Raw genomic sequence first — 26,171 nt, 5'->3', positions numbered from 1 at the left:
AGATTTTTGAGGATGGGAGGGAAAGTACAGCAGAAGTGTTTGACCTCTCACTCTGAGCACAGAAGGCTGAAAAGGGGAGAGCTCTCTGCAGACAGGACAATGAGATGCACAGCAACCATCTCCAACTTTGCTCTGAAAAGCTACCAAAATACAACAAAAATATTCTTAGAGACATAATAATCTTCTGGATATTCTGCCAAATCAGTTAAAATTCCATGTTGTCTAGATGCCTTATTAACATAGGGGTTGCATCCAGAGCTACATTAAGTACTGCATGAACTGGGTGTTGGCAGACCTTAGCCATGGTACCTTGGGCTCATTAAATTCTTCTGCATTACCTGATCAAATTCATTGTGATCCAGCTCGAATCCCTGAAGCAAGCTGGAAACCCAAATAAATCTGCCCACAGTCACACAGAGGCCAGCAGGTGTCATGAAACAGAATCCAGATGTTTCCAGAGACTCACAGTCTGCTCATTCACCTTTTGGTAGTGTGGGGGGGGAAGAATGTACCTGCACAGCACCCCTGCACAACACTCAGCTTTGTTGTGACTTCCTACCACATTTTCTGGCACAGCAGCAAATAAATGCCAGCAGCCAGAAAGCAGCTCTTCCCTTGTTATTTTTTACTTTTACCTTTTGCAGCAAGCACAGAGTAAATAGCCTTTTGTGGCAAAGACAACAGGGGTGAATTCTCTCTCGAGTGGTTATTCTGAGGTTCATTTACTTTTGACGTATTTGTTTGCAGTTCCAGCTCTGCTGTCTGTCTACCTGTCGCTTCCTCCTAATGGCTGCAGAGCCCAGGCACACCGGAGCATTTCAGCAAGATGGGCTGATGATTATATCCTGTCAAATCTAGGAGAGAGCCAGTCATGATTTTTCAATCAGCGTTTCACCATTCCTGTTTTAGAATGGCAAAGCTTCTATTCCTCACGGCTTTTTAGTGGCTGCTTTAAAGGGCTTTTTATCTGGAGAGGTTCGTGTCTTGCTGGTGATGAAAGGTGTTTCTATGGACAATATTGGCAAAGAGCAGGTGGGTGTGAAAAGGGAAGCAAAGAAGAAAGAATGGAAAGTTTGGAGGAAGCCATGCTTTCAGGTTTTTTGAATCCTGCCTAGGGTCTTGCTCGCAACTGGAATTAATCTCTGAATCAACTCTTATCTATCACTGAAACAGATAACGTCATTTTATCTCAACCATAACTTTTTTCCTTGAGAGATTACAGATAGCTTGGACCTCCTGCAGTGATCTGTGCACTACATTAGTCTTCTGCAAATCTCTGCCCAAAAGAACATCAGACTCATCTTTCTCATGGGTTTCTAATCAGCTCCAGCCCCGTGACACTTGATATTTAGGTCCAGTGTTACCTTCCTGTTAATTTGTAGCTATATATGTCTATAATTTAATGTACAAAACCCATTATGTTTTAAGCGTCAGGATACCTGTCAGTTGTCACCAAAGTGTAGAGTACAGGAGACAGATTAGAGAAAGGTGTGTCACCACGAGACCAAACCCTGTCAGGAGATGACTGTTTTGATAGATCTACCTGATGGGGATGACACTGTAGATTAGAAACAGGTTGGGTTTTTTTAATACTTAAAATAGTAATTTTTTTCTCTTTAAATCATTTAAAAATCTAATGTGAAATTTGTAGGTTTCAATAAGGTTTCGGGGTTAAAAAAAAAAAAAAATCAAGCAGCAGCTTTTTGTTTCACAGATTTTCAAGGTAATTAGGTCACTGGAGTGCTGAAGGTCTCTAACTCTCCAGCGAGATCAGAATCAGCTAAAAGGCTACAACTGAAGACTTTACTGCATCTAAATTTTCATTAAATTTGATAAACCACTTGTAAACTGAAAGGTTTTTCCACTTCTCCCTGTCCTTGTGGAAGGGCCCAAACTGGATTTGTAGATGCTGTGAGGCTTCACTGCCCCACCCAAGGCAAAAAGAGGCTGTGGCAGCAGCTCCTAAGGTCACCAAGAGGAGAATTGCAGGAGAAGCATCCAAGTGAAGGCAGCAGTGACAGCAGGACACCAATCCAGCCCTGGCAACCCCGAGCTGACAGAGGCTGATGAGACCCTGAGGATTACACTGAGACACAAAGCTGCATTTGCTATGAACTCACCTGATGTCAGCGTGCTCCAGACAACACCGGGGAAGGTGAAGAGATGCAGACTAAGGGGACTCATACAGTAAAAACAACAATATCTTCATGTGAAATGAGATACTGAGAGGGGGAATTTGAAAAGGTCATCCTCATCTTAGACTGGTTTTAGCAAGGGCAGAGATGTCCAGAAAATTGAAGCAGGACTTTAAATCCAAAACCACCTAAAGTTATATAAGGGTTATTTTTCAAATGCATGCTGAGCAGTGTTCTACTGAACACTCAACACTGAATAAAAATCACCTGAAACAGCCTTTGAAGCAGTTTTAAATGTCTGAAATCTTCAGTGCAGGAAAGAATTACAGCAAAGAGATAAATATTTACTGGGTTCTCGGATCACTTCATTGAAATCAAGGGCTTCTGCATGGGCAATATGACCGATTTATATCAAGGTTTAAAACCTACACTGCCTATTCTTTCATTGAATTAAACCAATTTGTTTTCAAACTGGCTGAGTTTAGAGCAGTGACTCCTTCTTTAACACAAGATCAAGCATTACTTGCTGGCCACAACCAACCTGCCACGTACGAAGTGAAGACATTTAAGCACCATCATCTGAAACTGCCTCGCACTGCTCGTGTTCCTCATGTGCTTCACACATGACAGAGAGAAAGAAGTGCCACAGTCTGCTCTTAACTTCTGATGAGATGAAACACATCAACACACCTTGTTAGCTCTGCTTGCTGTTCAAAACACACTCCTATGTTTTCAAATCTTACTCCTTGGAAGGGTTTTGGACCCTCTAAGTACACAGCACTGTTATTACCTTGACAAGTGCTAAGAAAGGGCTCATCACCAACAGTCCCTAATGCAGGAACAAGGGATTGCAGCACATTCCCAGCCTACAGGTGCTTTCAGGAGCTCACTGGGGTTCCGTCAATGCTGCAGGAAGGCCCAAAAGCATCTCCACCTTCCTCTCTGCCAGCGCTTCTCCATCACAGGAAGAGCATGGTAGCAAAAAAAAAAAAAATAGGCACAGGATTGATGGATCACTGCTCCTGGGAGGCAAAAAAAGGAGCAGAGGAAGAACAGTGGGTCCCACTAGGAGAGAGGGTGATCACAAGGTTTTCTTTCTATCAGAGGACAGGTACTTTCCTACCCTGAGCAGCCTAATCAGTCATCTCTGTTACCCTTGCCATGACAGGCTGGCATTTTACTAATGAGACTGAGTCATTTGGCGCAGGAGAATGACTGTGCTAGAACAGAAAAAAACCAAACCTGGTATCTTTAAGGTATTACATGCACTAAACTAGAACAATCTAAGCATAAATTATCCTTCTGCCAGCCTCTTCCACTCTTCCTACAGGCTAATGGAGAATTTTCACATTAAAAAGGTTGTCTTGGGTCAAACTGCAGGGGACTCATCGCCAAAATATGAAAACAAAATGCCAGAACCCCTGGCACAATGAGGGCCCAGCTATCAGAACTAATCATCCTCACAAATACTCCAACATCTAGTTTCAGTGGCAAAGATCCATGAAAACTGAAGACATCCCTATGGGCAGCAGATCCATGTGAGCTTTCAGCTTGCCATTTGCTATTTTAAAAAAGGAACACTTATAGCACTGGTTCATGGATTTACACTGCCCTGTATGGCTTGTGTAGGTCTTCAGCCTCAAAGAAGAAACTCTGCATGTCTGCAAGAGACCAGGATGGCAGACAAGACATTAATCAGAAGTTTTATCAAGGAACTCTTTGCAGGAAGAAACATTTCCTAGAGGAAGATAGAAGAGAATTCTTTTTCACAGTGAATGAAAAGAGTATTTTTATTTGCAAGAAGATACATCAGAATTCCTGCCATTTTAATCAATGGTTTCATAAAAACCCACCTTTGTTTTAAGTAGCTCTATAGTGTAAATTCTGATCTGCCTGGTCTAGGAGGTGCTGGCATTTTTGTTTACCAGAATCTTTATATAGTTCAATATCTCAATAGTGTGTGACCAGAGTCACGGCAGAGATTGACAGCTAGTCAATGAACTGATGAATATCTCCCTCATAAGCATTTCATTTAGCTACCCATGCAGTGTGCATTTTGCCTTTATACACACAGTCCAACGCCATTATCTTACACTTAATTACTTGGGTCTCAAAGCACCTGGCAGAGGAATGAGCCACCATTATCAACATTTCATGTACAAAGAAGCCCAGGCAGAGTGGGGTAATTTGCTAAAAGTTACTGCACTAATATCCAAGGTCAGTGGCAGGTGGAAAGGAAAGCTCTTATCAGGTGAGCACTGCACTCAGCAGACCACACTGCCTCTCAAGATGAGTGCCTGGGAAGCACTTACTACAATCTTAATAATCTGCATCAGGCACTGCAAAAGAATTTAAAATCCCACTTGTGTGACAGCAAACATTAGTGTAAAATTTAACTCTATTGACACTTTATCTGTTAAACAGTGGAATATGGTATTCAGCTTTCTTCAAAGAGGACAAACATCTTCTAAGAGGACATACATCATGTCACCATGAGAAGACTTTCCTGACAAGTCTGCCCTGGTCATTCCTCACGTATTTTTAAACATCTTCTAATAACACCCATTGTCTCAGATAGACTCAACTGTACTTATTCCTTCTTAATTATGGCAGCCTCTTGCAAACATTAATCATGCTGGGATTTTGTATCACTCCAGAAATTATAAAGCCTATTCAGTTCTCACTGTTTTTTACTTTATGTCTTAAAATCCATCAGGAGGCACTCAGCAAAACCAGAACAACTTGAGATTCGACGGCAGAACGTTTAAGAGTCAAAACTAACCCCTCATTTTCCATTGAGCAATTCTATGTACACGAGGAATAAATAAATACACCCTTGTTTGTAGAAATTGGAATGTTTTCACTGGCTGCATGTCCAGGTAAAAGTCCCAGGGCTGAATTAAACAAGCTAAATGAAATTAATTTGCTTCCATGTCCAGCTCAGGTGGCTACCAGGCCTTGAACAAGATTACCAGGACAACTAGTGAATATCAATGACACCAGCACTGCAGCAGAATTTATTCTTGGCGGTGGGTTTTACCTTCTCTCTTTTGTTAAAGGTTTCCCCTCCCTTTCACTGGGAAAAATGGGGATCACAACTTCCAAACAAGTTAAAAAAATGGAAAGAAATCCAGCTTGCAAGTTTACATTGTAATTGATATAAGTCTATTATTACAAGACAAATTGCAGCAGACAATGCAGGAGACAGCTCAATCTGTTACTGAGTCCCTGCAATGGCTGGATGAAGAACTCGACCATTTCACTCATAAATCTAAGTTTTCATTGCTGCTTGTGTGGGTAAAATAATAAAACTATGGAGTGACGTGAACAAGGGATGCAGTAACACATTTCTAAACACAATTACATTAAGTTTCTTACAGGAGCCCTGACCCTTTCAGCATCTAATCAGGAATATGTCGTGTCCCAGGCTGCAAAAGCACCCCACAATTCCTTTAAAAGGTCATTAGCTGCTATCATGCCAATTGTGAATAATCATCTCTGCTGAGATCACTGTGAGGCACTGGGCTGTCATCAGTCATTCTGGAGGATCCATCATAAACTTTCTGCAAGACAGACCAGGACAAAACTTCATTTCCAGGACACTGATCTACTTCCTAACTCAATGGCAAATATAAATTCCACAAAGAGAAGAAATATCAGAAGATTCTTGAGATGTACATTCCCATTTACTTCTTAGAGTAATGGAATTTAGTAGTATTTTTATACTAATGCCTTGTCTATTGTCTGTAGTTCACAGTACCCAGCAAGGACATCATGAGAGCTGCTGCACAAGTGAAACTTTAGAATTAGCTGCCAACACTGATGACAGAAATAGAGAGAAAAGCAAAAAGGTTGAGAGGGGGAGATATAAAATGGGATACATGAAGCAATTTTGCTCAAATGAGTTCAAGCGCAGCTATGAAATACCTGTGGTTCTTCCTCTGTCAGGAGATTGTCAGGAGACCACAATACCAGAAGTGACAGAAGCCAAGATTACAACCAAGAACATCCAAGGGGCAGCTTTCTGCCAGCAGCTCCTGGTCTCACACCCAGTTAGAGCCTCCCTTCCCCTGAGAGCCCCCGAGAGGGATGCCCTGGACACTGCTGCCAGCTGAGGGAGAGTCTCAAGGCACAAGGACAGGGGCCACTGCACCAACAGTCCCCTTAGACAGCCTCACCTCTCAGCACCAGCTTTTGCACTGACATTTGACAGCACCTGCTCCAAAACCAAACTGGTTTTCCTGGCATCCATCCATTCCACTGGATCCTCGAACAAAAAGATGCTGGGAGAAGAGACCCATTTTTCTTTTGGGTTAAGTGTTGGAAGGACAACAGTCACATTCACAGTAAGGTCACACAGACAAGGAGGGAGGAGGGGACAGACCAGACTTAATGACCATTTAAACCCAGAAGGTATTACCATTGATTAACACAGCCACATTAAACCAAGCTACTTTAAGAGCAATGTTCCAACATCAGCCAGGAAAACTGGAGGCTATGGCTGTTAGTCCCACAATACATTTCTTTTTTACTTTTGCTTGCACAAATATGATACAAACCTCAGAAGAATCTGACTGGAGGCACCTGCAACAGTTAAGAGGCCTCACACTCTAAATTACCTTGCTTTTGTTAGGCAGGTGAATGGTCCATAACATTCTTCCTGAAAGAAGGTTTTTCCCTTCAGAATTCAATTTATAAACTTACTCCTGCCAGGCTGCGATAGCAGCTGCTGTATAAACCTGAAAATGATGACTACTGGAATTCTTTTCAAACCTCAGGAATCAATAGGAAGCAGACAAACGACCAAAGATAAAAGTTCCACCCAACTGCAAAGAGCAAGGACTGCAGGATACCTCTCATTGTTTTTACAGTGGCTGCAGTCGCCAACCTGTGAAATAGAGACTGCACAATCTCATTTCAGCTCAAAAATCCGACCTGTGCTATCCACACACTGCACCCACACAATGTGCCTGTTGGGAATGCCTCCGTTCCATAGGTATTTCCAAGCAAAAGGAGACTCAAAGGACAATTTATAATGGCAAGGACAATTTATAATTTACTGAGATATATTCCATTTTGTAAAAGCTTATTACATAGGCTTCTTGCAGATTCTGATCCTGCTTACCTTGAACCAGCAGCTCTTCTGTAAGTCAGTAACAAACAACCTGCCTTGTGTCACTCTGGCTCATCTCAACTCACCCACATAAACTTGTTTCTGTGGGCAGTAAAGAAATACCCAATCACAGCTTAACTGAGCTAATATTGTCTGCAGGCAGCACCAGTTCCATTGTAAACAGCTCTGCATTTTATTTATTGTTCTATTCCTTCTCACTCATACTGCATGACAGACAAGCCAGGTGAGGACACGAACATATTAGAATTTAAAAGGGGAAAAACGAAATACTCCAAAATCTGCCTTCCTTTGAACAAAACACAATATGCTTCAGTTGAAAAGGAAATTATCATTTGCCTAATACAAAAGAAATCCTTTGTCCCAATCACAGCCTACTCTGAAGGAATTACTTTCTTCCCTCCCTTAAGAAGCCAAATGGATGCAGTTCTGTAATTTTGGAGAGCTTTACACAGTGTGTTAAATTACAAGAGAACCCATTGTGGGTTTATCAAATTGTGAGCCAGTGTGTGACACAAAAAGGATTCTCATTGAGAGTGGGTGATAGTCTAAGTCACACAGAATTCAGTCTATGGTATACTAGAACACAGTGAAATGAAAGATTGGTGCATATATTATTCCAAGAATACTATGAAATATTTGGTAGTGAGCTATAAAACCTTCCTACTTTGAAAAGAAAAATCCCATGAACAAATGCAGTGGTTCGTTCTCTGCGTTGTTTACCTGCTGCCCACCTGCTTTGACTTGGAATTTACTCTCACAAAGGTAAAAGCAATGCTGAGAAATTTGGTAAGAGCACCACAAGAACATTCAAATTGAGAAGTAGTTGACAGATACTCCACAGGACACCACTGTTGATATTCAATGGTATTATCCAATACAGGTATTTACTCATCTGATATCAATCAAAGTAGATTTTCATCTTGCTTTGTTAAAATTGAATGCTAAAATTCTCGAAAATCAGAGACCAACCAAATAAACACTCAAAAGTGCAACAGAGGCATCTTTAATTTTAAGTCAACATTAATAAAATATTCTTGTTTTAACAATTATTGTTGAACATGCATTTTATCCAGACACCAGATGCACTTGAGACAATTTCCAGTGGACTCACCATACTGGCAGCGAGGGCCCTGGAATCCTGCAGGACACTGGCACATCTGGGATCCTTCTTCAGAGCATTTCCCTCCATTGAAGCAAGTGCCAGCAGTGCAGAGCACTAGAGCACACAAATAGAATGGGACAGGCTATTTTAGCTGATTTTGTGCCAAGGATCGTCCAGAATTACCTTTCTGTTACAGTCCTGTTGTAACACGACCTTCCAAATAAGAAGAAACCCAAATTTTTAAGTGGAAGGGCTAGACTGCAGTAGGACTTGGTATCATAGGTGGAACTACCATTTTGATATGAAGAAGTTTAATAAAAATAAGACTTAAGACACTGCAGTTTAACTTGAAGGTGCTTCAGAGGCAGAAGACAGGACTCAAAGCACTGCCTGAATCCAAAATAAAACAAGAAAAACTGCCAGACAATAATGCAGCAAAGGATAAGAACCACTGATGCCCTGGGGGATATTATACATGTGGAGGGGAATTACAATTCTTCCCTTCCTCTAACACAGAACAGTTTTATTTAAAATAACTTAAATTCCACATAGTTGAGCCAAACTTGCAAAGAGTATCAAATATAAAAGAGTAATTCAACCACTTTGGTGCCTTAAAAAATCCAAAGCAAGTCTGCACTGCTCTTTCAGGAAGAAAATTTCCTACTGCCACTGATGCTCACATATGGTAAACTCCTTTAGACTGGAGATTAAAACACAGATTGTAAACATATTTTTGACTTCTTACAACTAAACAGCTGCACACTAAATATGTAGATTCAGGCTGAAACTAACAGCAATACCTCTCATACCTTGTTTCTGTTTTTAATTACAAAGAGACAATCATAAAAGCAAGCTCTCTGGATGCAGCCCTGAAGTTGGTATGAAGGTTAAAAAACAAATATGAACAGATGCTAGCTTTCATACAGAAAACACAATTACCGACAAAACAGTAACAAAACTGAGTAGGTTGCCATCTTCTACTGATGTCTTCTTAACAGTGGCTGAAGTGCTGCCTTATCATTCAAATTAAATTCCATCTTTTAGAAAAACATCCAATTGTGATCAGAAATTAGTGACAGAAATGGGTTCTCATCAGATGGAGAACCATGGGGTAGAAACACAACTGCTTCAACGGCAACAGCAGAAGCACCAAAACCAGTCAGGCTCCACAGTGAGTGCTACACCAAGAAGCAAGTGCCTCACAGCAGATTTCTCTGCATAATTTGGGTAACAGCAATAAATTTGGTTGGCCTGTCAAAGCCAGGCTGCCACAAAAATGCTGCAACAATTCCAATTAGAGTTTAGACTGTTAATCTAAACTGTTTCACTGCTGGGTTTAAAATTAGAGCTATTTGGTACTTTTACATTTTTGAAGGACACTTCTTTCCCCATCACTGTGGAAATCCCAATTATAACTAACAAGAAACAAAACCCTTATATCTGAAAGTAAGCATCAGTAGGAAGGCAAGGCCTGAGGATGTCACTTCTTGGTTTGTGCCAGTTTTGCCCCCAACTCACAGTGCAGACAGCCGGGTTCGTTGTCACGCTGGGCCCAGCCAGGGCAGCACTTATAGACAGTCTGGTGCTCCATCCTGTACACCTGCTTGTAAACCGTGTAGTACCCAGACCTTTGGGGAAAGGAAGTTTAAGAGAGCAATCACAACTCCTACTCCACTTACTCCCATCTCATCAGTAGCACACTGTACTCATATGTCATCTTTATGAGACATTTCTTCAGCCTCTATCACAAGTTCTTGTTAAAAACGAAGCAAATACAGCAAACTGCATCCTGATAACATCCAACAGCCCTTATATGCTGTGTGCACATATTATTTTGAAGAATTTGTATTCAAGCTAGTCAAAGGTGAGTAATTTCTTTTTTTTTCTTTTGTTTGCCATCAATTTTGGGTTTAGCTGTTGGGGGAGTCAGATCTCCCATCAATTCTAAGCATGTGACAGAAATAGGAAGAAGTTCAATTTTTCAAAGTCAATGACTTGACAGCTGGGCTTCACCTGAACAAGAACAAGACGGGAACGTTTTCTGATAATGTAAAATTCTGACTCTAAAGCCAGCCACGAAGCTCATGAGCAACCCAAAACACAAAAAAGTCACATTTTCTACTCAGTAATAACAGATTTCAAGTCAAGTCCCAGGAGGACACTATGTCCATAGCCACACATTTCAGATGAAACAGTTTACAACTTCTCTCACAAAGAAGTTAAAGAACCTGCACAAAGATTAGCAACAAAAGGCATTTCTAACAAAAGATAATACATTACCTTCTCTCATAGCTCACACACCACCTCCTCTTTGTGCAGCCTTGTTTCCACATCTTGACCATCCGACTGAAGGACTGAATACACGGCTCCTGGCGTCCCACCAGTGCCAGCTCAAACACCGGGCACACATTCGGCCTGGAGGGAAAGAAAAAGATAATTTTTATTTCTAACACAAATTTTAGACATCTAGAGAAATATACATAAAACTATGCTGTGTGCAACAGTTTGGAACAGAATTTTTACTGGTGTTTGAGCACACTGCAGCTCCAAGCCTTAGAAGGCAGCACGTAAACAATGCGCTGAAATTTGGGCTCCACACAAGTCAGTGAAAAATTTATCACAGATTCAAGGGCAGATAAGATTTATCTAAGCTATTGCTGGGGGAATTGTATATTCTGTAAGAGCCACCATCACTATCAGTCCCCTCAGGGAAACACACGAAATTCGTAAGAGGAAGTATCCTTGTTCTCTGCTGATTATTCCTAAAATAACAAGGCCAAAATAAAAGCACTGCTTTGGAGGATGATATGTAATCTTCATCCTGCTACCTAGCCAGAGTTACAAAAATAGCCAGATTGCAGAAGGTATGCAGGGTCAAAAAAAAGTTACACGCTGATGGTTCTGCAGAGATGTTGTCTGCCTTTTCCCGATTTCTTTGCCCTGGTATAAATTAGGAAATTCTACATGATAGAAAAGAACAGCATCAAACAAGAAGGGTCTAACTAAAACCACAGAACATGAGGGGGTTTGTCATCTTTAAGGAAAGAACTTCCTGTAACAAAAATGAAATTAATTTACTGATTCTTTTTTGAGTCGTTTATAGATCATTAGTGCGATAATTTAATCGCCAATTCCCCAAGACAGTCTGGTGAGGCTCTGCAAGCATAAGCCTCAATAAGCAAAACACAGGGGGGAACAGGGAGCTCCCATACTGTTCTGGTTTGAGACATAGACCCAACCCTGGCAACAAAAACACTCAGCAGACAAGCCCTTCCCCAAATTTCAATCTGAGTCCTCTCCAAGCTGGAGGGTAACACACTGTCACACTTGTTTTCTCTGTCACTCATCACAGGTAAGAACATGACCCTGTGCTAGAAAACCTGAGGGTAGCACTAATAAGAGAGCAGTTCTAGCCCAAGAGCTGCCTGGCAGTTGGTCATGATCACTTACACTGGATATTGTTAATATCTCAGTCAAGATTTATGGTGCTTTTTATCTCAGAGGCTCCCTATTATGCCTGAACACCACACAAGGTAGCTAATAACAGAACATCTTTCATCCACAGGTCTTCCAAGTAGTTTACAAATACCATTAAATTAAGCCTGTGCAGAACAGGAAAGTACTATAAGTATAATCAGTTTTACTGCTGAGCTGAATACTTGGAAGAAGCCCTGCCTGGATCAAATCCACTCCACAATACTCCCAGTGCTGAGCAGAACACTGTCATCACTCCATGGAGAACAGAAAATGCAGCCAGGTCTCCCAAAGGTACCACAGCTCCCAGGGGAATACCTGGGACATTACCTCAGGGTAGAGAAGACCTTTGCCCAACAAGGACACTTCAGTAGAAGAAGATTTAGAAGAAGATTTCAGAAGAACAGATTTAGAAACAAACCAATCACCCCTTCAGGAATTCATGTAGCCCATGTAAGGGAAGTTCGGAGAAGAAAACCCACAACTGTAAGCTCTGATTGTCCTATCTCACCATATGGAAAAAAAAAGTATAGATTCCATTTGCACTGGAACATCTGACCTTGACAGAAGTTACTTCCCTGAACAAAAATATTTGTTTCTCCCAGCCTGTAGAGTAACTGCTCATCTCCACCATCCTAAAGCACACTGCCAGTGGACAACCCCTCCACGTTCTTCCTCCTCCAATGCAGTCCATACTCAATGGACTGCAGTCCATACTCAATATTGCTCCGTATTTCCCATTCCTTGAGTCTTCCCTGGATGCCAACACCTCGAAGCAGGACAGGAGATGGTCACAGCCCATTTCAGATTGCCTTCAATTCCTCAAAAAACCAGCCTTCCTCCACATTCCCATGTCATCTCCATTACTTAGCAATCCTTCCCATGTGTCCCAGCTACCTCGTCCCTGCAGAATTACCTCCCCATTTTACACATTTAGCTGGAGTTCAGAGCCATTGTTCCCAAGCCATTCTTAGCACAAAGTCTGCCATTTGTTTCCCATCCAAAGAAGATCTTTGTGTACCCAAAATCTTGCCTGGTTTCTTTTTTTCCATTACGTCAGTTGGTCTAATAAAACCCTTGCCTTACTTAGCAACCACGCCTCACTTAGCAAGCTTTTTAAAATGACTCTCCCTCCAGTGAATAGAACATCGTGTTCTGATAATTCATGCATATCTCCTTTTATTAGAATTGCCTAAAACTTTGCAGATAAAGGTACATTCATATGCATCGCTCTTCCATAAATAAAAGAGAGGAGCTGACAATTGTTGTAATGACACATTGAGCCCATCCCACAAGTTCCTCCTCATGTGACACTGCCATGTTTCCAGGAATAGCAGTATTGACTTCTAGGATATAGTTAATGGGAACAAATGGCGCTCACGGAACAAAACAAGGCAGCAGCAGAGTCATGTGTTTATGAAGATTTATTCAAAGTAAGCCATTCCTCCTTGATGCCCTTGGGATAATTTAAAGGCAGATATCAAAACTGCTGGAACACTATAATTAAATTGCAGCAATTGCATAACATGTAATCCTGTGCTGGCAAAGCTGGGAATCAAACATGCCCTCTCCAACAATTCAGCATCTTCACAGCTCCCCACATACAGTCAACAAGCCAATTTTTAAGCCATCTGACTCATTTGATACCTTACCTATAAACTTCAGAACAACTTCTGGAACAAGGCTACAGCTATTGAAGGTACAGTTTAGCACTGTGAGACTCTGCTAATTAGAGGCCATCCAGGAGTAAGCTGAAGCCTCAAGTGGATTTAATGGTGTATTATAGAACAGCTCCTATTCTACTGCCATGCCCTTTGCATTCAGAAGATATTTCTTAATGGGAACTTAAGTGTTAAAACAAGCAAAACACTAAAATGCATATTATGGCCCATGATTTGATTGACAGACAGGTCCCTAAAACCTCTTTGCACTGGTGCTCTGTGCTAGCCAAGGCTAACACCAAGGCTATTATTAGCTCATCAGTCTGACTCAGGCAAGGCAGAAAGCTCTCTTAATATTTGCATTAGGGGACTGCCCTTTAAACAAAGACACCCTACACACTTCCAGCTCAAGACTTGAGATTCTAATGAACAGATAATTAGACCAACACAGAACAAGAGCAGCCTGGGCTAATCATATGGCTGTGGTGCCCATGAACCACTGCACAACGGGAAAAGTTCAGAGAAAATTAAAAGCATGTCCAGGAGGGACGTAATTCATTCCTGTGTTTGGAATTTTAAAAAGAAAGGGAATACATCTACCACAAAAATCACAGAATGGTTTGAGTTGGAAAGGACCTTAAATATCACCTAGTTCCAACCCCCTGCCATGGGCAGGGACACCTTCCACTATCTCAGGTTGCTCCAAGCCCTGTCTAACCTGGCCTTGGACACTTCCATTTGTAAAGGTCCATCATATCTCTGACAGGGATATTTTCTTTTTCTGCCTTTGGAATGCCAAAGCAAACCTCTCATTCTACCCATTGACCTTCTCCCAGCTCAGTACAAGAAGCTAAAGGTAGGTAGATTTAACAGCAGCGAGAGAGCAAACACACATCAAGATATCCCTAAAGATTTCTTTCACTAGCACAAACTTTAAATCAAAACATTAAGGAATACAAATTTGGCTGTCTGATATTAGGTCTTTCCACAGAGACTCCGTGAATGACACCAGCTTCTACACTAAGTCAGACAGCTGTTAACATCTCCCTAAAAATGGGATGCTGCAGCCTGCATTGCCTCAGCTGATGAATCTGCAGCCTGAACACTATTGATCTTCCCATAAAACAGTCAATAGATGAAACCTGTCATAAGAAGCAACTTGCCAGAATTCTGTATTTTCAAAGCACTAATTGGTTGGTGCTCCTTCCCCTTATGCTGTTATTAAAAGTTTAGAAAACCAGAGTCTGCTTATTCAGTTTTAGTTTGAAAAGATCAAATAAGAATTTTCCTTCAGGCAACCAAGATTACAGTCAGGGCTGAATTCTCCACTGCTGTGATGATAAATGTTTTTGCACTAGAAATACACTGATGTTGATCTGAAAATAGTTGTACACTGCTACAATGGATTTGGTTAGAAACTTTTCAGGTTAACTGTCTCAACCCCCCCCACACCTCCAACATCCCAGCAAAACATCCCCATTGTCTTATAAAAAAAGATCTCTAGAAAGGCAAGGTGGCACCCTGCAGAAACATGTGGCACTGTAGAGGAGAAACAGCCAGCAGCATGATGTTGTATGCAAAGGAGATGTTGATTAAAAGCTTTTATTCTATATAATCTCAATTGGAAGGGAGAAAAAAGCAATTTTTATTTGAACAGAGAAAAAGAAAAGTCAAATCAGGAAACAGGCCACAGAAACAAAAGGTCCAAAGAACAAGTTACACATATTTACTTATATACATAAATTTTGTCTCTAGATACATATTGCTTAATAATTCACAAAGGCTAGAATAACAGAAAAGGCTTTTATTTTTTAAACTGCCATGCTCCCCTTTCTACCCTTAATCTATTTTAAGGCTCATTTCCCTGATAAAATTAATCAGCACCACCAGAGACAATTAGGACATCCTGCTCCCTTGACCACTAATCAATCCCTGCTCTCTCCTGATCCTGTATCAATATTTGTGATGTTTATAGCCCCTCTGGGGCATGGATTGTAAGCACCAAGCTCATTTAGATTAAGTCTCATTATCACTGCTGTTCTCTGGCTCTGTGGATGAAGGTCCACCACACAAGACTCCCCTCATCCCACAGGTTTCTAATGCACTGCTGTGTCTTACTCACATCCCCTCTTTGATTAGATGGAGCAGCTAAATAACATGAGAGTTCCTTCAGCCTTTGTGCCCTGCATCTAGATGAAGAGCAAATCAATAGGAGATGATTAATTACACACTCAGCTATTATAACAACAATAAGATTTTTACTTCTTGTCGCTATCAAAGTGCGGCGCCTGTCGTTTACCTTCTACTTAACCATCCTCCTCCCTCCCCCCAGCACAGAATAATCTATTTTGGTTGGCAAGAAAAGCAGAAGAAACATGCACATCCAGATCATTTAACCATGATTGGCCAAGCCACCTTTTTTTGCATTTTAAAACCAGCGAGTGATTTTTTTTTTTTCTTTTAGAGCCACGTAACCTCAGTCCCCAGAAACACCCAGCTTTATAGTTTTGTCTACTACATCCAGGAGAGCACCAGCACCACTGCCAGTGACCTGGCCTGCAAGGCCCCAGGCAGCACAAACAAACAGCTTTACAAACTTAAGGACTCGTGTCCCAAGACTCTCTCCCTGAACGTAATTAGAAAACCATATGGGATATCACATAAAGCAGGCTAAGAAACAGTAGGCATGCACTCATCGTTAAGAAAAAGCAGGTAAGGGTCCAAAATCCAGACTAAACTGGGGATGTAAAAGTGTGAAATTAGAGAGGAAAGCCCTGAGGAGCAGCAGCCACCTCTAGGTGTAATTTCACATTAACTACACCCATTGCCATTACCACTCCCCTGCAGAGGAGTGTGTGACACAGGTCACCCCAGTAAATCTGCCAGGTGCACACACCTGAGCTGCTTCTGGCAGGAAGGCACAGAGGGACCTGATGTTAAAATATTAACATAAAGATCATTCCAAGTGTCACACTATTTCATAAGGAGAGAAAGCTCACTCTGGTTTACAGCAAGTGCCACACTGTTTGACAATTAAATGAGTTAGAAGGTAGTGAAATCCTCAGTTTTATTTCAGCAACCAGTATCTAGGAATTGCTCACTGCTTTTTTGGTGGTTGCCAGATTTGAACAGTTTCAAAGCAAAACTTTTTTTTGAAAGCTCACTTTTAAAATAACATGTAATCTGTAACTTCCAGTCAAACTGAAACAAATATGATTGCATCTAATGTATGCAATATGTGTCAGAAAAATCCCTACATGACAATGTTTTACATCTTAAAATATTCCAAGAGTTTTACTCCCCTATAAAAATCATTAGCTTGATACCACTGATACCAATGTCCAGTTTTGGAGGGGTTTTGTTTGGTTTGGGGTTTTTGTTTGTTTGTTTGAACATTAAGAAAACTTGGTTAAGGTAAATATTTTATGAATTTTAGCCACAGAAAAACTAACATTTATGCATTAGTGGATTAGTGTTCAGCAGTGACAAACTAGAAGGGGGAAAAAATCTCAATTTATTATCTTTTGGATTAGAAACTTATATTGAGGTTCTAAATAAACCACAGTTCCTGGTGTTATCTACAGAAAGAGATGGACAGGCCTTGACTCACAATTCTAAGATACAAGCAATATAATGATGAAATAAGTTTATGTAATTGCATTTTTCATCATTGATGATTCACTGGTGAGGCAGGGAGAACACCAGCAATTACAAACAGAAGGGCAACCACTGAAGAGTCTCCTGGGGGTAAGGTGTCTAAAAACTCATTTCCTATACAGGGATATTCCAACCTGAAAAGACCAGGCCCAAAATACCCAAGTGTTTTGTAATTTGAGGAGATTTCTTTGTTGAAAAACAGTACAAAGTACCTTATAAAGCCACTTCTCAGGCACATCCTGAGATATTAGCATATATTTTCCATATTGAATTAGCCTGTATACGTAACATAGTCTGGGCATGGCATTATCCTCTAATCAAGATTTTGTGCCAAGTTCTGCTCTGACTTACAGAGGGAAGACAGGAAGGAGTTTCTACCAAAAAACACAAAAACAAGTGTCAGCACTCTCACTTAAATAACACTCCCCTTTCCACACACAAAATTCATCCACAGGTCAAAGGCACTGAAATGGAGCTCAGTGTACACATGAAAGCACACATCATCTCACACCAATGGCAGAAATATCAAGTTCCCCTGTGGAACAATTAATGATTAGTTTTAAACCAAGACTAGCCTGCAATCCAAAGCACAAACCAGGACTACGTATGTTCAGAACATAATTTTAAAATGCTTTGATTTCACAGTAATGAAAGGAAATTTCTTCCTCCCCAGAAATAAATTAAAAGCAATAGATTTGAGAGGGAATGTAAGCAATAACAGGCTTGAATTTCAGAGGAAGGAAATCTATTAACTGTGTTCAAAGAGAGAAGGTATTTAATTGGTGAATAACACAAGTCTGCAATATGGGCTGTTAACCCTCTGGGAGCCAAAGCATCGCTTCCATCAAACTTCTGCTAAAAAGTCACCTTGAGACCAGGTCTGCCACCACAGAATCTCATCCCTCCTCACCAAAGAGTTCTTCAAATTTATTAAAAATACTCCACAGTCTGTCATACCTAGATCATGGCATGCCTAGAACTAGAAAGAACAGGCAGTGCTGGATATAAACAACACAGAAGACAAGCTGAAGCAAAACCCAGGCAATTTTCCCAAGAAATACTGCAAACACCCATTTCAAGCACATTAAACTATTGCATCAATAACTAAACTATAGCAACATTCCACAACAGCACAATTATACCTAAAGAAACCTGACAAGTTTTTCCCTCTTGCAGTGTTTTTTTGGAGAGTAATGACAGAAGTCAAATTCCATTAAAAGTGAAGGAGGATCTTTCTTACCTGAAAGGTGCAGATTTAAGGATCATACAGTACATATAAGCTACTGTGATTATGAGCAGCAAATTTCTAAATCTCCTCTGAGATTTAGAACCACTTTTATGACATCTCTGATACAAGTTCAGGAATTTCTAGAACTGGAAAATATTTACAGTTCAAGTTCATCTTTGATAAATACAACAACTTCAGGCTATCACACTTTATGATCCTGTCTTACAGCTATTTCAGAGTTTAGGAGAAAGTCTTGATCTCATTTTTCTCCTGAAGAGCAGGAAAACATCATAAATCAGGAAAAGTACAGTACCACCATGACACTCATTCGTTATCTTTAAGTCTCCTGACAGTGAATACACTGGGGGAGAAAAAGAGAAAAAGAGCGCTTTGCCATCTGTTAAAAGCCTAAATTCAAAATTAATATTCCTCCAGGAGCTGTGAAACAGAAGCTTTAAGTGCAAAGTCTTGAGAAATGGGATTCTGTGCTATAGTGCTGACCAGCAGGAGCTCTATCTGGTGGCAACATCCTGTAGTGCACAGGCTAAAAAAACTATTTTTCTTCAGTGTGATGTTCACATTCACAAAGATGAGAAACATCTCAGTCTTCAACTGCACATTAAAGGACTGGGGGGCATGGAAGGGGAAATGAGGGGATGAAACCACCATAAACTTTTATGCCAAAGCATTTAAACCATGCTTACTACAATCCCATTATCCAAGCCTCAAAGGCTGGAGTAGCTGCTGTTCAGGAGCAGTGAGGGTTTACTGCAACCCTACAGATTCTGAGGGAACAGGAATGGGAAGAAAGGCTTGAGGTTTCAGCTGAAAACAACTTGTTAGGTAAAATTCAGTAGCCTAAATCAAAATTTGGCAATGAGTCTCAGTTGCCAGCATCACTTCAAGGTTTAAAGAGAAAGACTTAATACCATTCAATGTACAAATTTACTACAAAAATGTATTAAATTGAGGTACAAATTTAAATACACCAGTGGCAAACTCAGTCTTTATTTTCACCCAAAAAAACCTGTAAATTTTTTTAATTGCAAAGCCTCCAAGTATAAGAAATTCAAAGAAATGAAGGAGATTCCACTGCATTACTCAGTTCAGCTCAAAAAAGTAAACATACTTTAAGCCCTTATTTAATGCAAAGAATACAGGCTTTCCTCACACCTGCAAATTGACATCACTGGAGGTGAAAATAAAGTATATTGGCTAAACAGCCAATACATTGAGATAATATCTCACCAAGAAATGATTACACAACCTACTTTTCACATCATTTGGACAGCATTATGACAAAATCCCAGGCTCCAAGTTTACGCTGTATCTCCATATACTTTATGGAAGCATTTCTCATGTTACTTTGTTTTCTGCATTGCCTTCCAACATATTCAAATTGACGTGAGATTTGTTCCGCTGTAACAATCGCAACTCAGAGGCATCTCCTCATATGGAAATGCTTTGCACAACAGCAGTTAGTTCTTCAAATGTGTTCCATCCAAAAAAAAAGTGGACTTCACCTTTTTTAATCATACCTTAAAAGAAATTGTTATTTATGTCTCTTGAAAATAGTGCCCACAGCCACATCTGTTTGCAGTGGTGCAAAAGCAGTCCTGTGTCATTGCACCCAACAGCTGGTACAGCTGAAGGGCCAAGTTTACTTGAGGGTTGCAAATGCAGATGTGGATGCTAGACTTTGCTTTTGGGAACGTGATTTATCTGTAGGAGCACAGGAAAGCCAATGGTGCCCCATAGAATTGAAGAAGCTGGAAAGCAGTTACTCAGCCAGGAATCCAGCTCTACATCCAGGTGTTCCTTGGAATGTGACCAGATTGCTTATGGATAAAGTGAAAATATGCAGATACAACATGTGAACAGTAAAAAAAAAAGCCCTAAGCAAAACAGTTTTATTGCAAGATTGAGACTGGATCCTCTAAAAGCAAACCAGCCCCTTTAGATGTCATCCCAGATCTGCAAAACCATAGTGACTCAAGGGGCTTAATGATGACAGGAACAAAACCTATCTCCTGACTTTCTCAGAGAAGTCCTCACTCGCCTCACCTGGGAACAGAAAAATCCCTTCTTGAGCCCTGTCCCAGTCCTAACTCTGAAAGGTGATATTTATTGCACAAAGGGGGTTCCCAGCACATACCTCATAACCACCCCTGCCTCCTGCTCTGTCCTACATCACTAACTACGAGCACACATCTGCACTGCTCAAACTCCCAGGGGAATATTTCTCTAGGAGAGGATTTACCACTTCTGACAGCAACACAAGTTCTCTTCTCTTAGTTCCTATTTCTGCCCTATCCCACAACTACCCCCAATTTCTGTGAAGGCCAATGCTGAACGTGAACCCAGTGTTAGATAACATCACACTTACATTATCTTACACACCCCAGTTCAGGACTAGAGAGCTCACTACAGTGTTAAAAATGTGCTTTTTATCAAGAGAGATGGTTAATTCTTCATTTAAAGGCCCAAATATGCTCTACAGTGAAAATGGCATGTCTGTTCTCTGGCCATTCCAGAGTTGTCTGAAGTTCTATTAGAGGATCATCAAGGGCTAATTGTATGGAAAAGCAGTTCACAGAAATATCTCAGCACTCCGTAATCTGTTCTACATTAAATCTCCTCAGGGGGCTTGGAAACAGAACACCAACATCCATACAGATCCCTTGCATTTCTAGCTAGGAGCAAACACTCAAGTTAGCAACAGAACGAAAACAATTATGAAGAATATCCTGTATAGCCTCAGCCACGTAAGATCTCAATCAAAACAACAGCAAAGAACACACTCAGCAAGGTATGTTCCAAAGGATACATTCGCTGTTCTGATTTCATTGACTGCAGATGACCAACGTCAAAAGAACAAACCAGAATTATTAGAAAAAGGTGATACATGAAAAGAACCGCCCGGGATATTTCACTGTTTCTTGGTGAAAGCCAGCAGACTCACTCCTAAAGAGTAGTGACATCTTGCATTTCTACTTACACCGAAGGTAAGCTCCCTAAAGAGCAAAAAAGTTTGGAGGAATACTTATACTTGTCCCAGCTCAGGAAAAACAGTAAGAATGGCAGTAATTTCAGGAATATGACTCTTGGGAAAAGCACTCAAGGCTCTGCCACAGGTCTGGGGGTTTGGGTGGGTGCTCCTGACTGCTGCTGGCTGCTAGCGCATTGCTGCTCCCAGTGACTCCAGCCCAGCAGCAACATCCTCACACAGCATCATTTCCAGAAGGGAATGTGTCCTCTATTCTTTCAGTGACACATCTTTGAAAGGGTACAAGCAAACAAAAATTGTTCAGAGGCAATTCACAGTTAACAGCACCTCCAGCTTCTGAAGTGCAGAATCATAGTTATTACTGATGTCAAATGCAAACACATTAATGTAGGCCAGCACTATTCCTCCACCTGATAGAGTAATTGCTCAGAAAGAGAGCACAAAGCATGCCTGAAAGAAACACAGAGCACTTTTAACAAAGGAAAATGTTTTACCACAGAATGAGCTTAACTTCTCTAAGCACTGTGATGGATACTTCATGCTTCAGCAAAATGGAGTAATAGAAACCACCTTAAAAGCACTTCTGGTAAACACCGTGTAAATATGTATTGCATAGAAAGCCAGTGAGCAGTAGGCTTGGAAATCTCAATTTTCAGACAGAATAAATAACTAAACTGAAAGCAAATACCAGACATTAATTATGAAAGAGTGGGTTGAAGCTGATGAAGATAAAACCCAGGAAGATAAGAGGGGTTAGAAATTACACATACACAGACATCTGAAAAGGCTGTTGTCAGGTTGTTTTGAAAGGGAGAGCAGGGGGACACAACATTCCTTAAAAACACAAGACGAGAAAGGTACACGAGGCAGGAAACCGTTTCCAGAAACATTCAATTTCAACACGCAAAAACTTTAACCACAGATTTCGTGCGCGCGGCCAGCTACTCTCCTTTAGCATCTGAGCAGAAAACTATCTCTGGACACAAGCGTTCCGCTGCATTTACAACCAAAGGCATTCCTTGCTCGTGCCGTGCAGAGCCGCTCAGAGAAACTTCCCCGGCACCCGCAGCACGTGCGGCCGCCAGTTCTTTGTGCGCGCTCCCGGCCGCGGGCGGACGCTCCCCGCTCTCACCTCTCCCTGCCCTTCCCGCCGTGAACCCGACCTTCGTCCTGCTGCTCTCCCCAGGTCGGGCTCAGCTCCCCAGGCTCCGCTGGCTGAACGCGAAGGTAGGAGCAGCCCCGGCGCTGCCGATGCGCTCCCGGGAGCTGCCTTCATCTCCCGCGGCAAAGCCAAGCCCTCCCTCCTCCCTGGGAGCCTCGCGAGCCCCATCCAACACAACTCCGCGGGTCGGGGACCTGCGCTGGGGGGACTCCCGGAGTTCCAGCGCACCCACCCAAACTTTCCCTGCCGGGCCAGGTTCCCGAGGGGCGCAGGGCCCTCCCCGCAGGGCCAAAGGCGGCGTGTCCCGGCCGTGCCGTCCCCCGAGCCCCGCACACTCACATGCCCCGCTGCAGCCGCGGCTCCGCCACCGCGCTGCGGGCGGCCAGAGCGCAGCCCAGCAACACGGACAGCAGCACCGGCCCGGCTCCCATGGCGCAGCCGGGATGGGAGCGGCGGCTGAAGCAGCAGCAACACCCGCAGCAGCAGCAGCACCCCCAGCCCCGGACCCCAAATCATTTAAAGCGGCGGCACAGCCGCGCCGCGGGCGGGGCGGCCCCGGCCCGCCCCCATCCCCGCCCCGCCGGGCAGTGCCGGGCCCGCCCCGCCCGCGGCGTGAGGGGAGCGGTGTGCGCCCGGCTGTGCCCGTGTCCCGGGAGCTTCCCGGGGCCGTGCCGCCGCACTCCGGGCTGCAAGGGCAGCCTGCCCTGCTCCGCGTCCCCGCTGGGTGCAGCACGCAGGCGGAGATGAGCAGGGGGTCGATTTCGATGCACGTACGCAGGGATGTGCAATCTCCGGCCCCAGCCGCCAGCCTCTGCTCTCCGTTCGGCGCTGGGATGCTAAGCGCGTTCTGCTGCGCTGACAGAGACGTATCTTGGCTTCTCTTTATTTCCTCTGGTCCTTCTTTGTTCTGTACGGCATGCCCGCTGCAATCATATCTGAGCACTTCCAAGAGGTAACCGTGAAAATAAACACATTTAACATCTTGAGGGAGGGATAACACCGCTACTGGTCAGAGTTAGTGACAGCAAGAACATAAAACGGGGAACTGAGGAGTGGTTTTTAAATCCCAGAGCTGCCTGCCGTCCTCTAGACCATCCATCCTCTCATCTTTATGATCTCTCCAGACCTTTACTGCTGTCAAAACACAACTCCTTCCCCTTTTCTGGTGAGAGAAGGGAGATCAACTGGCCTGGAAAGGGAACTGTGCATAGCAGCAAGTAAAAAATGAGAAAAACACACCTTGAGCGTTCGATGATCTAATGTAGGTCTCCGGGTGTATTACACCACGGTTTCCCTCTCTCCAGAGAGCTGTGACTAACCAGGCACTGGGCTGTGAACGAGCAGATGGGCCCTGAGCCAACCAGTGCTAAAAAGTGCGATTTCTTTCCACTCCAATGGCATGGGCTTGGTCTCCCTTGCTCTACAGAAGCTCCTGCACAGATTTGTGACAGACACAACTGGATGGGTACAGCAGCATCCTCACCAGTCAGGAGTCAGCCTCTGCTTCACAGAGCATTAATTTATCTCCCTTCCAGCCCTGTAACACGATACACCCACTTCTCATTTTACACACACTTTACAACTGGTTTCCTGTATGGTTTTTATTTTCCAAGGCCTTTGCTAAAGTAGGTAAACATTTAGCATTCATAACAAGAAAACTGTTTTTATGTTGTTCGTTGCTTTGAAGCTTGCGTGGACATGATCCCTTTGAGATTTTATCAACTGATTTCTTTTTCATTGGGGAAGAAAACACACAGCCCTTATCTGGCCTTAGAGCAGAATAATTGTACCCTGAAATTTCCACTGAATGGCTGAGTCTTTCTTGGGTCTGGAGTAGTTTTAACTCCACAGGACCTTGTGTTGAGCTAATCTCATTACCTCCCGCAGAGCACATAGTTTTCGAATCATTTTATTTCTTAAACCCTAGAAAATTTTTCTTCATAAAATAATAGACATTCATTATGTCAAGGCTGAGTGTTCATTATGTCCTGTGATGTCATCCCAACCTGGATTATTTTCAGGATCATATCATGGCAAAATAGCAAAGGATCTCATTCCTTGGTTGTTGGGTTTTTTTCCAGGAGAGGTAAATTAGTCTTAAAAAAATACTTTAATTTTTTCCATCTTAAGGAACTTAAAAATAAACTATTCAACATTGTTATTCAAAGCTGTATGTGATCATTACAAATTATACACAACATTTATTATACCCAGTTGTTAAGAATAATGGCCCAGCAACATGCAAATTGGGAGGTACTGAAATGCAGAGTGAAGGCCACTTAATAGATGAGACCACTGCCTGGGGGCCACACAGCAAAATGCAGCTGCAGCCAAATTCTGGAGCTGGAGCTGTGTAAAATCCCCTGCTTTCTGGGTAGGAAGATTTACAGACCCTGACATTGTCCTGTACTCCAAAGCCAACCCAGTCCATGCAATGTGCCCTTCTTACAAATATTATCTCATGTTTTCTCCTCAGCTGTGTTTTAATTGAGAATATCCTGCAGAGCTGTTGACTTTACTGGGACAATTCCCATGGGTAGAGTTGCAGCATTGGTGGAAGGAGTTTCAGAGCCTCCTGAGATAATTGATCTGCTGGGATCTCAAGTCAGTTAAACCTTCAGACCTGACACAGAGGTAGAAGCTGACTCATTTACTGCAGTTCTTACACTAGGCTCTGGAAAAAAAGGGCACTGGAAATAGCATTAGTTACTTCTTTATACTCCACATCCTTTCTATGACCAACCAGGCACGTTGCTGCTCTCCTGAAATGTATTTGCTGTAAGTTGTGCATCTTTGACCTTGGCACCTACAAACGACACCCTGGCCACTACCAAACCATGTTGACATGTTGACCAGAGGTCCCTTCCCAGCTAGGGAAAGGAGTCAATTAACTTGCATCTTGCTCAGCTAAACCAGCTTTTGAGCTGAGCAGGTAAAGTGCTGATTCCCCTTGGTGGCTTTGTGCAGTTACAATGGGATCCAATTGCCTAGAGTGCAAGTGGTTAGGGAGAATAAAACAGCTCGTGCCCTCCATATAGTACTGAAGGACTTTTCTAAGGGATGGAAATTACATTATTGTTCTCTCTTGTTGATCAGAAAATTGTTCTGTCAGATTCCAGTGCAATCCAAATTCAGCACATTATTTACAACACTGTCCCGATCAGGAATTCTGTAAAAGATTTGGTATCTCTCACAATGTTCCATCCTGTCCTTTCCATTTTAAAACATATTTCCCCCTTCATTAGCATTTTAATTTTGATGTATAATTTCCTACACACAGGCTGTGGCAGTTGTTGTGTATCCCCAAGCATGAGCGAGTGTTGCCCACAACTTTGAGTCAGTGTCACACCATCCTGTTCTATTTTCATTTTTCTGTCTAATTCTCAGTATCTCCATTGCCAGTCTTTTTAAATTGTAGCTAGTTACAGCATTTAACAGTCCCTTCTGATATAAAGAAATTTTCGTGCAGAGATTGTAATTAGGAAGGCTGAGCTCTGTTCTGTTATTAGCAGGAATTGTGATTTTTGGAGTGGTGGGTTAATTGCTAATAACCATATGCAATGCTTCTGTCAAGATGTTTCCCATTACAGTAATTAACTTAGCAGCTGGGG

At 42.2% G+C, this 26,171-nt stretch overlaps 1 protein-coding gene across 8 annotated transcripts in view; it reads right to left on the bottom strand.

Annotated features, from left to right (window-relative positions):
• LOC104688151 (multiple epidermal growth factor-like domains protein 6) overlaps positions 1-23,081 on the bottom strand; it is a 190,563-nt gene extending 167,482 nt beyond the window's left edge. For all 8 annotated transcript variants that reach the window (XR_005602643.1, XR_005602642.1, XM_039556907.1 and 5 more), the window contains exons 1-4: positions 22,900-23,081; positions 10,652-10,786; positions 9,890-9,999; positions 8,381-8,485 (exon numbers count right to left, since the gene is read on the bottom strand). Coding sequence is in view for 6 of the 8 variants with exons in the window: in XM_039556907.1 (XP_039412841.1) it covers positions 8,381-8,485; positions 9,890-9,999; positions 10,652-10,786; positions 22,900-22,991 (442 nt within the window). In the remaining 2 variants the exon portion in view is untranslated. The remainder of the gene's footprint in view (positions 1-8,380; positions 8,486-9,889; positions 10,000-10,651; positions 10,787-22,899) is intronic.
• Between the last annotated feature and the right edge of the window lie 3,090 nt (positions 23,082-26,171).

The sequence above is a fragment of the Corvus cornix genome, chromosome 9 (assembly GCF_000738735.6).
Source record: "Corvus cornix cornix isolate S_Up_H32 chromosome 9, ASM73873v5, whole genome shotgun sequence".
Classification (NCBI taxonomy): domain Eukaryota; kingdom Metazoa; phylum Chordata; class Aves; order Passeriformes; family Corvidae; genus Corvus; species Corvus cornix.
Note: the sequence above shows the minus strand (reverse complement) of the source record. Positions and strands in the feature narration are given on the sequence as shown.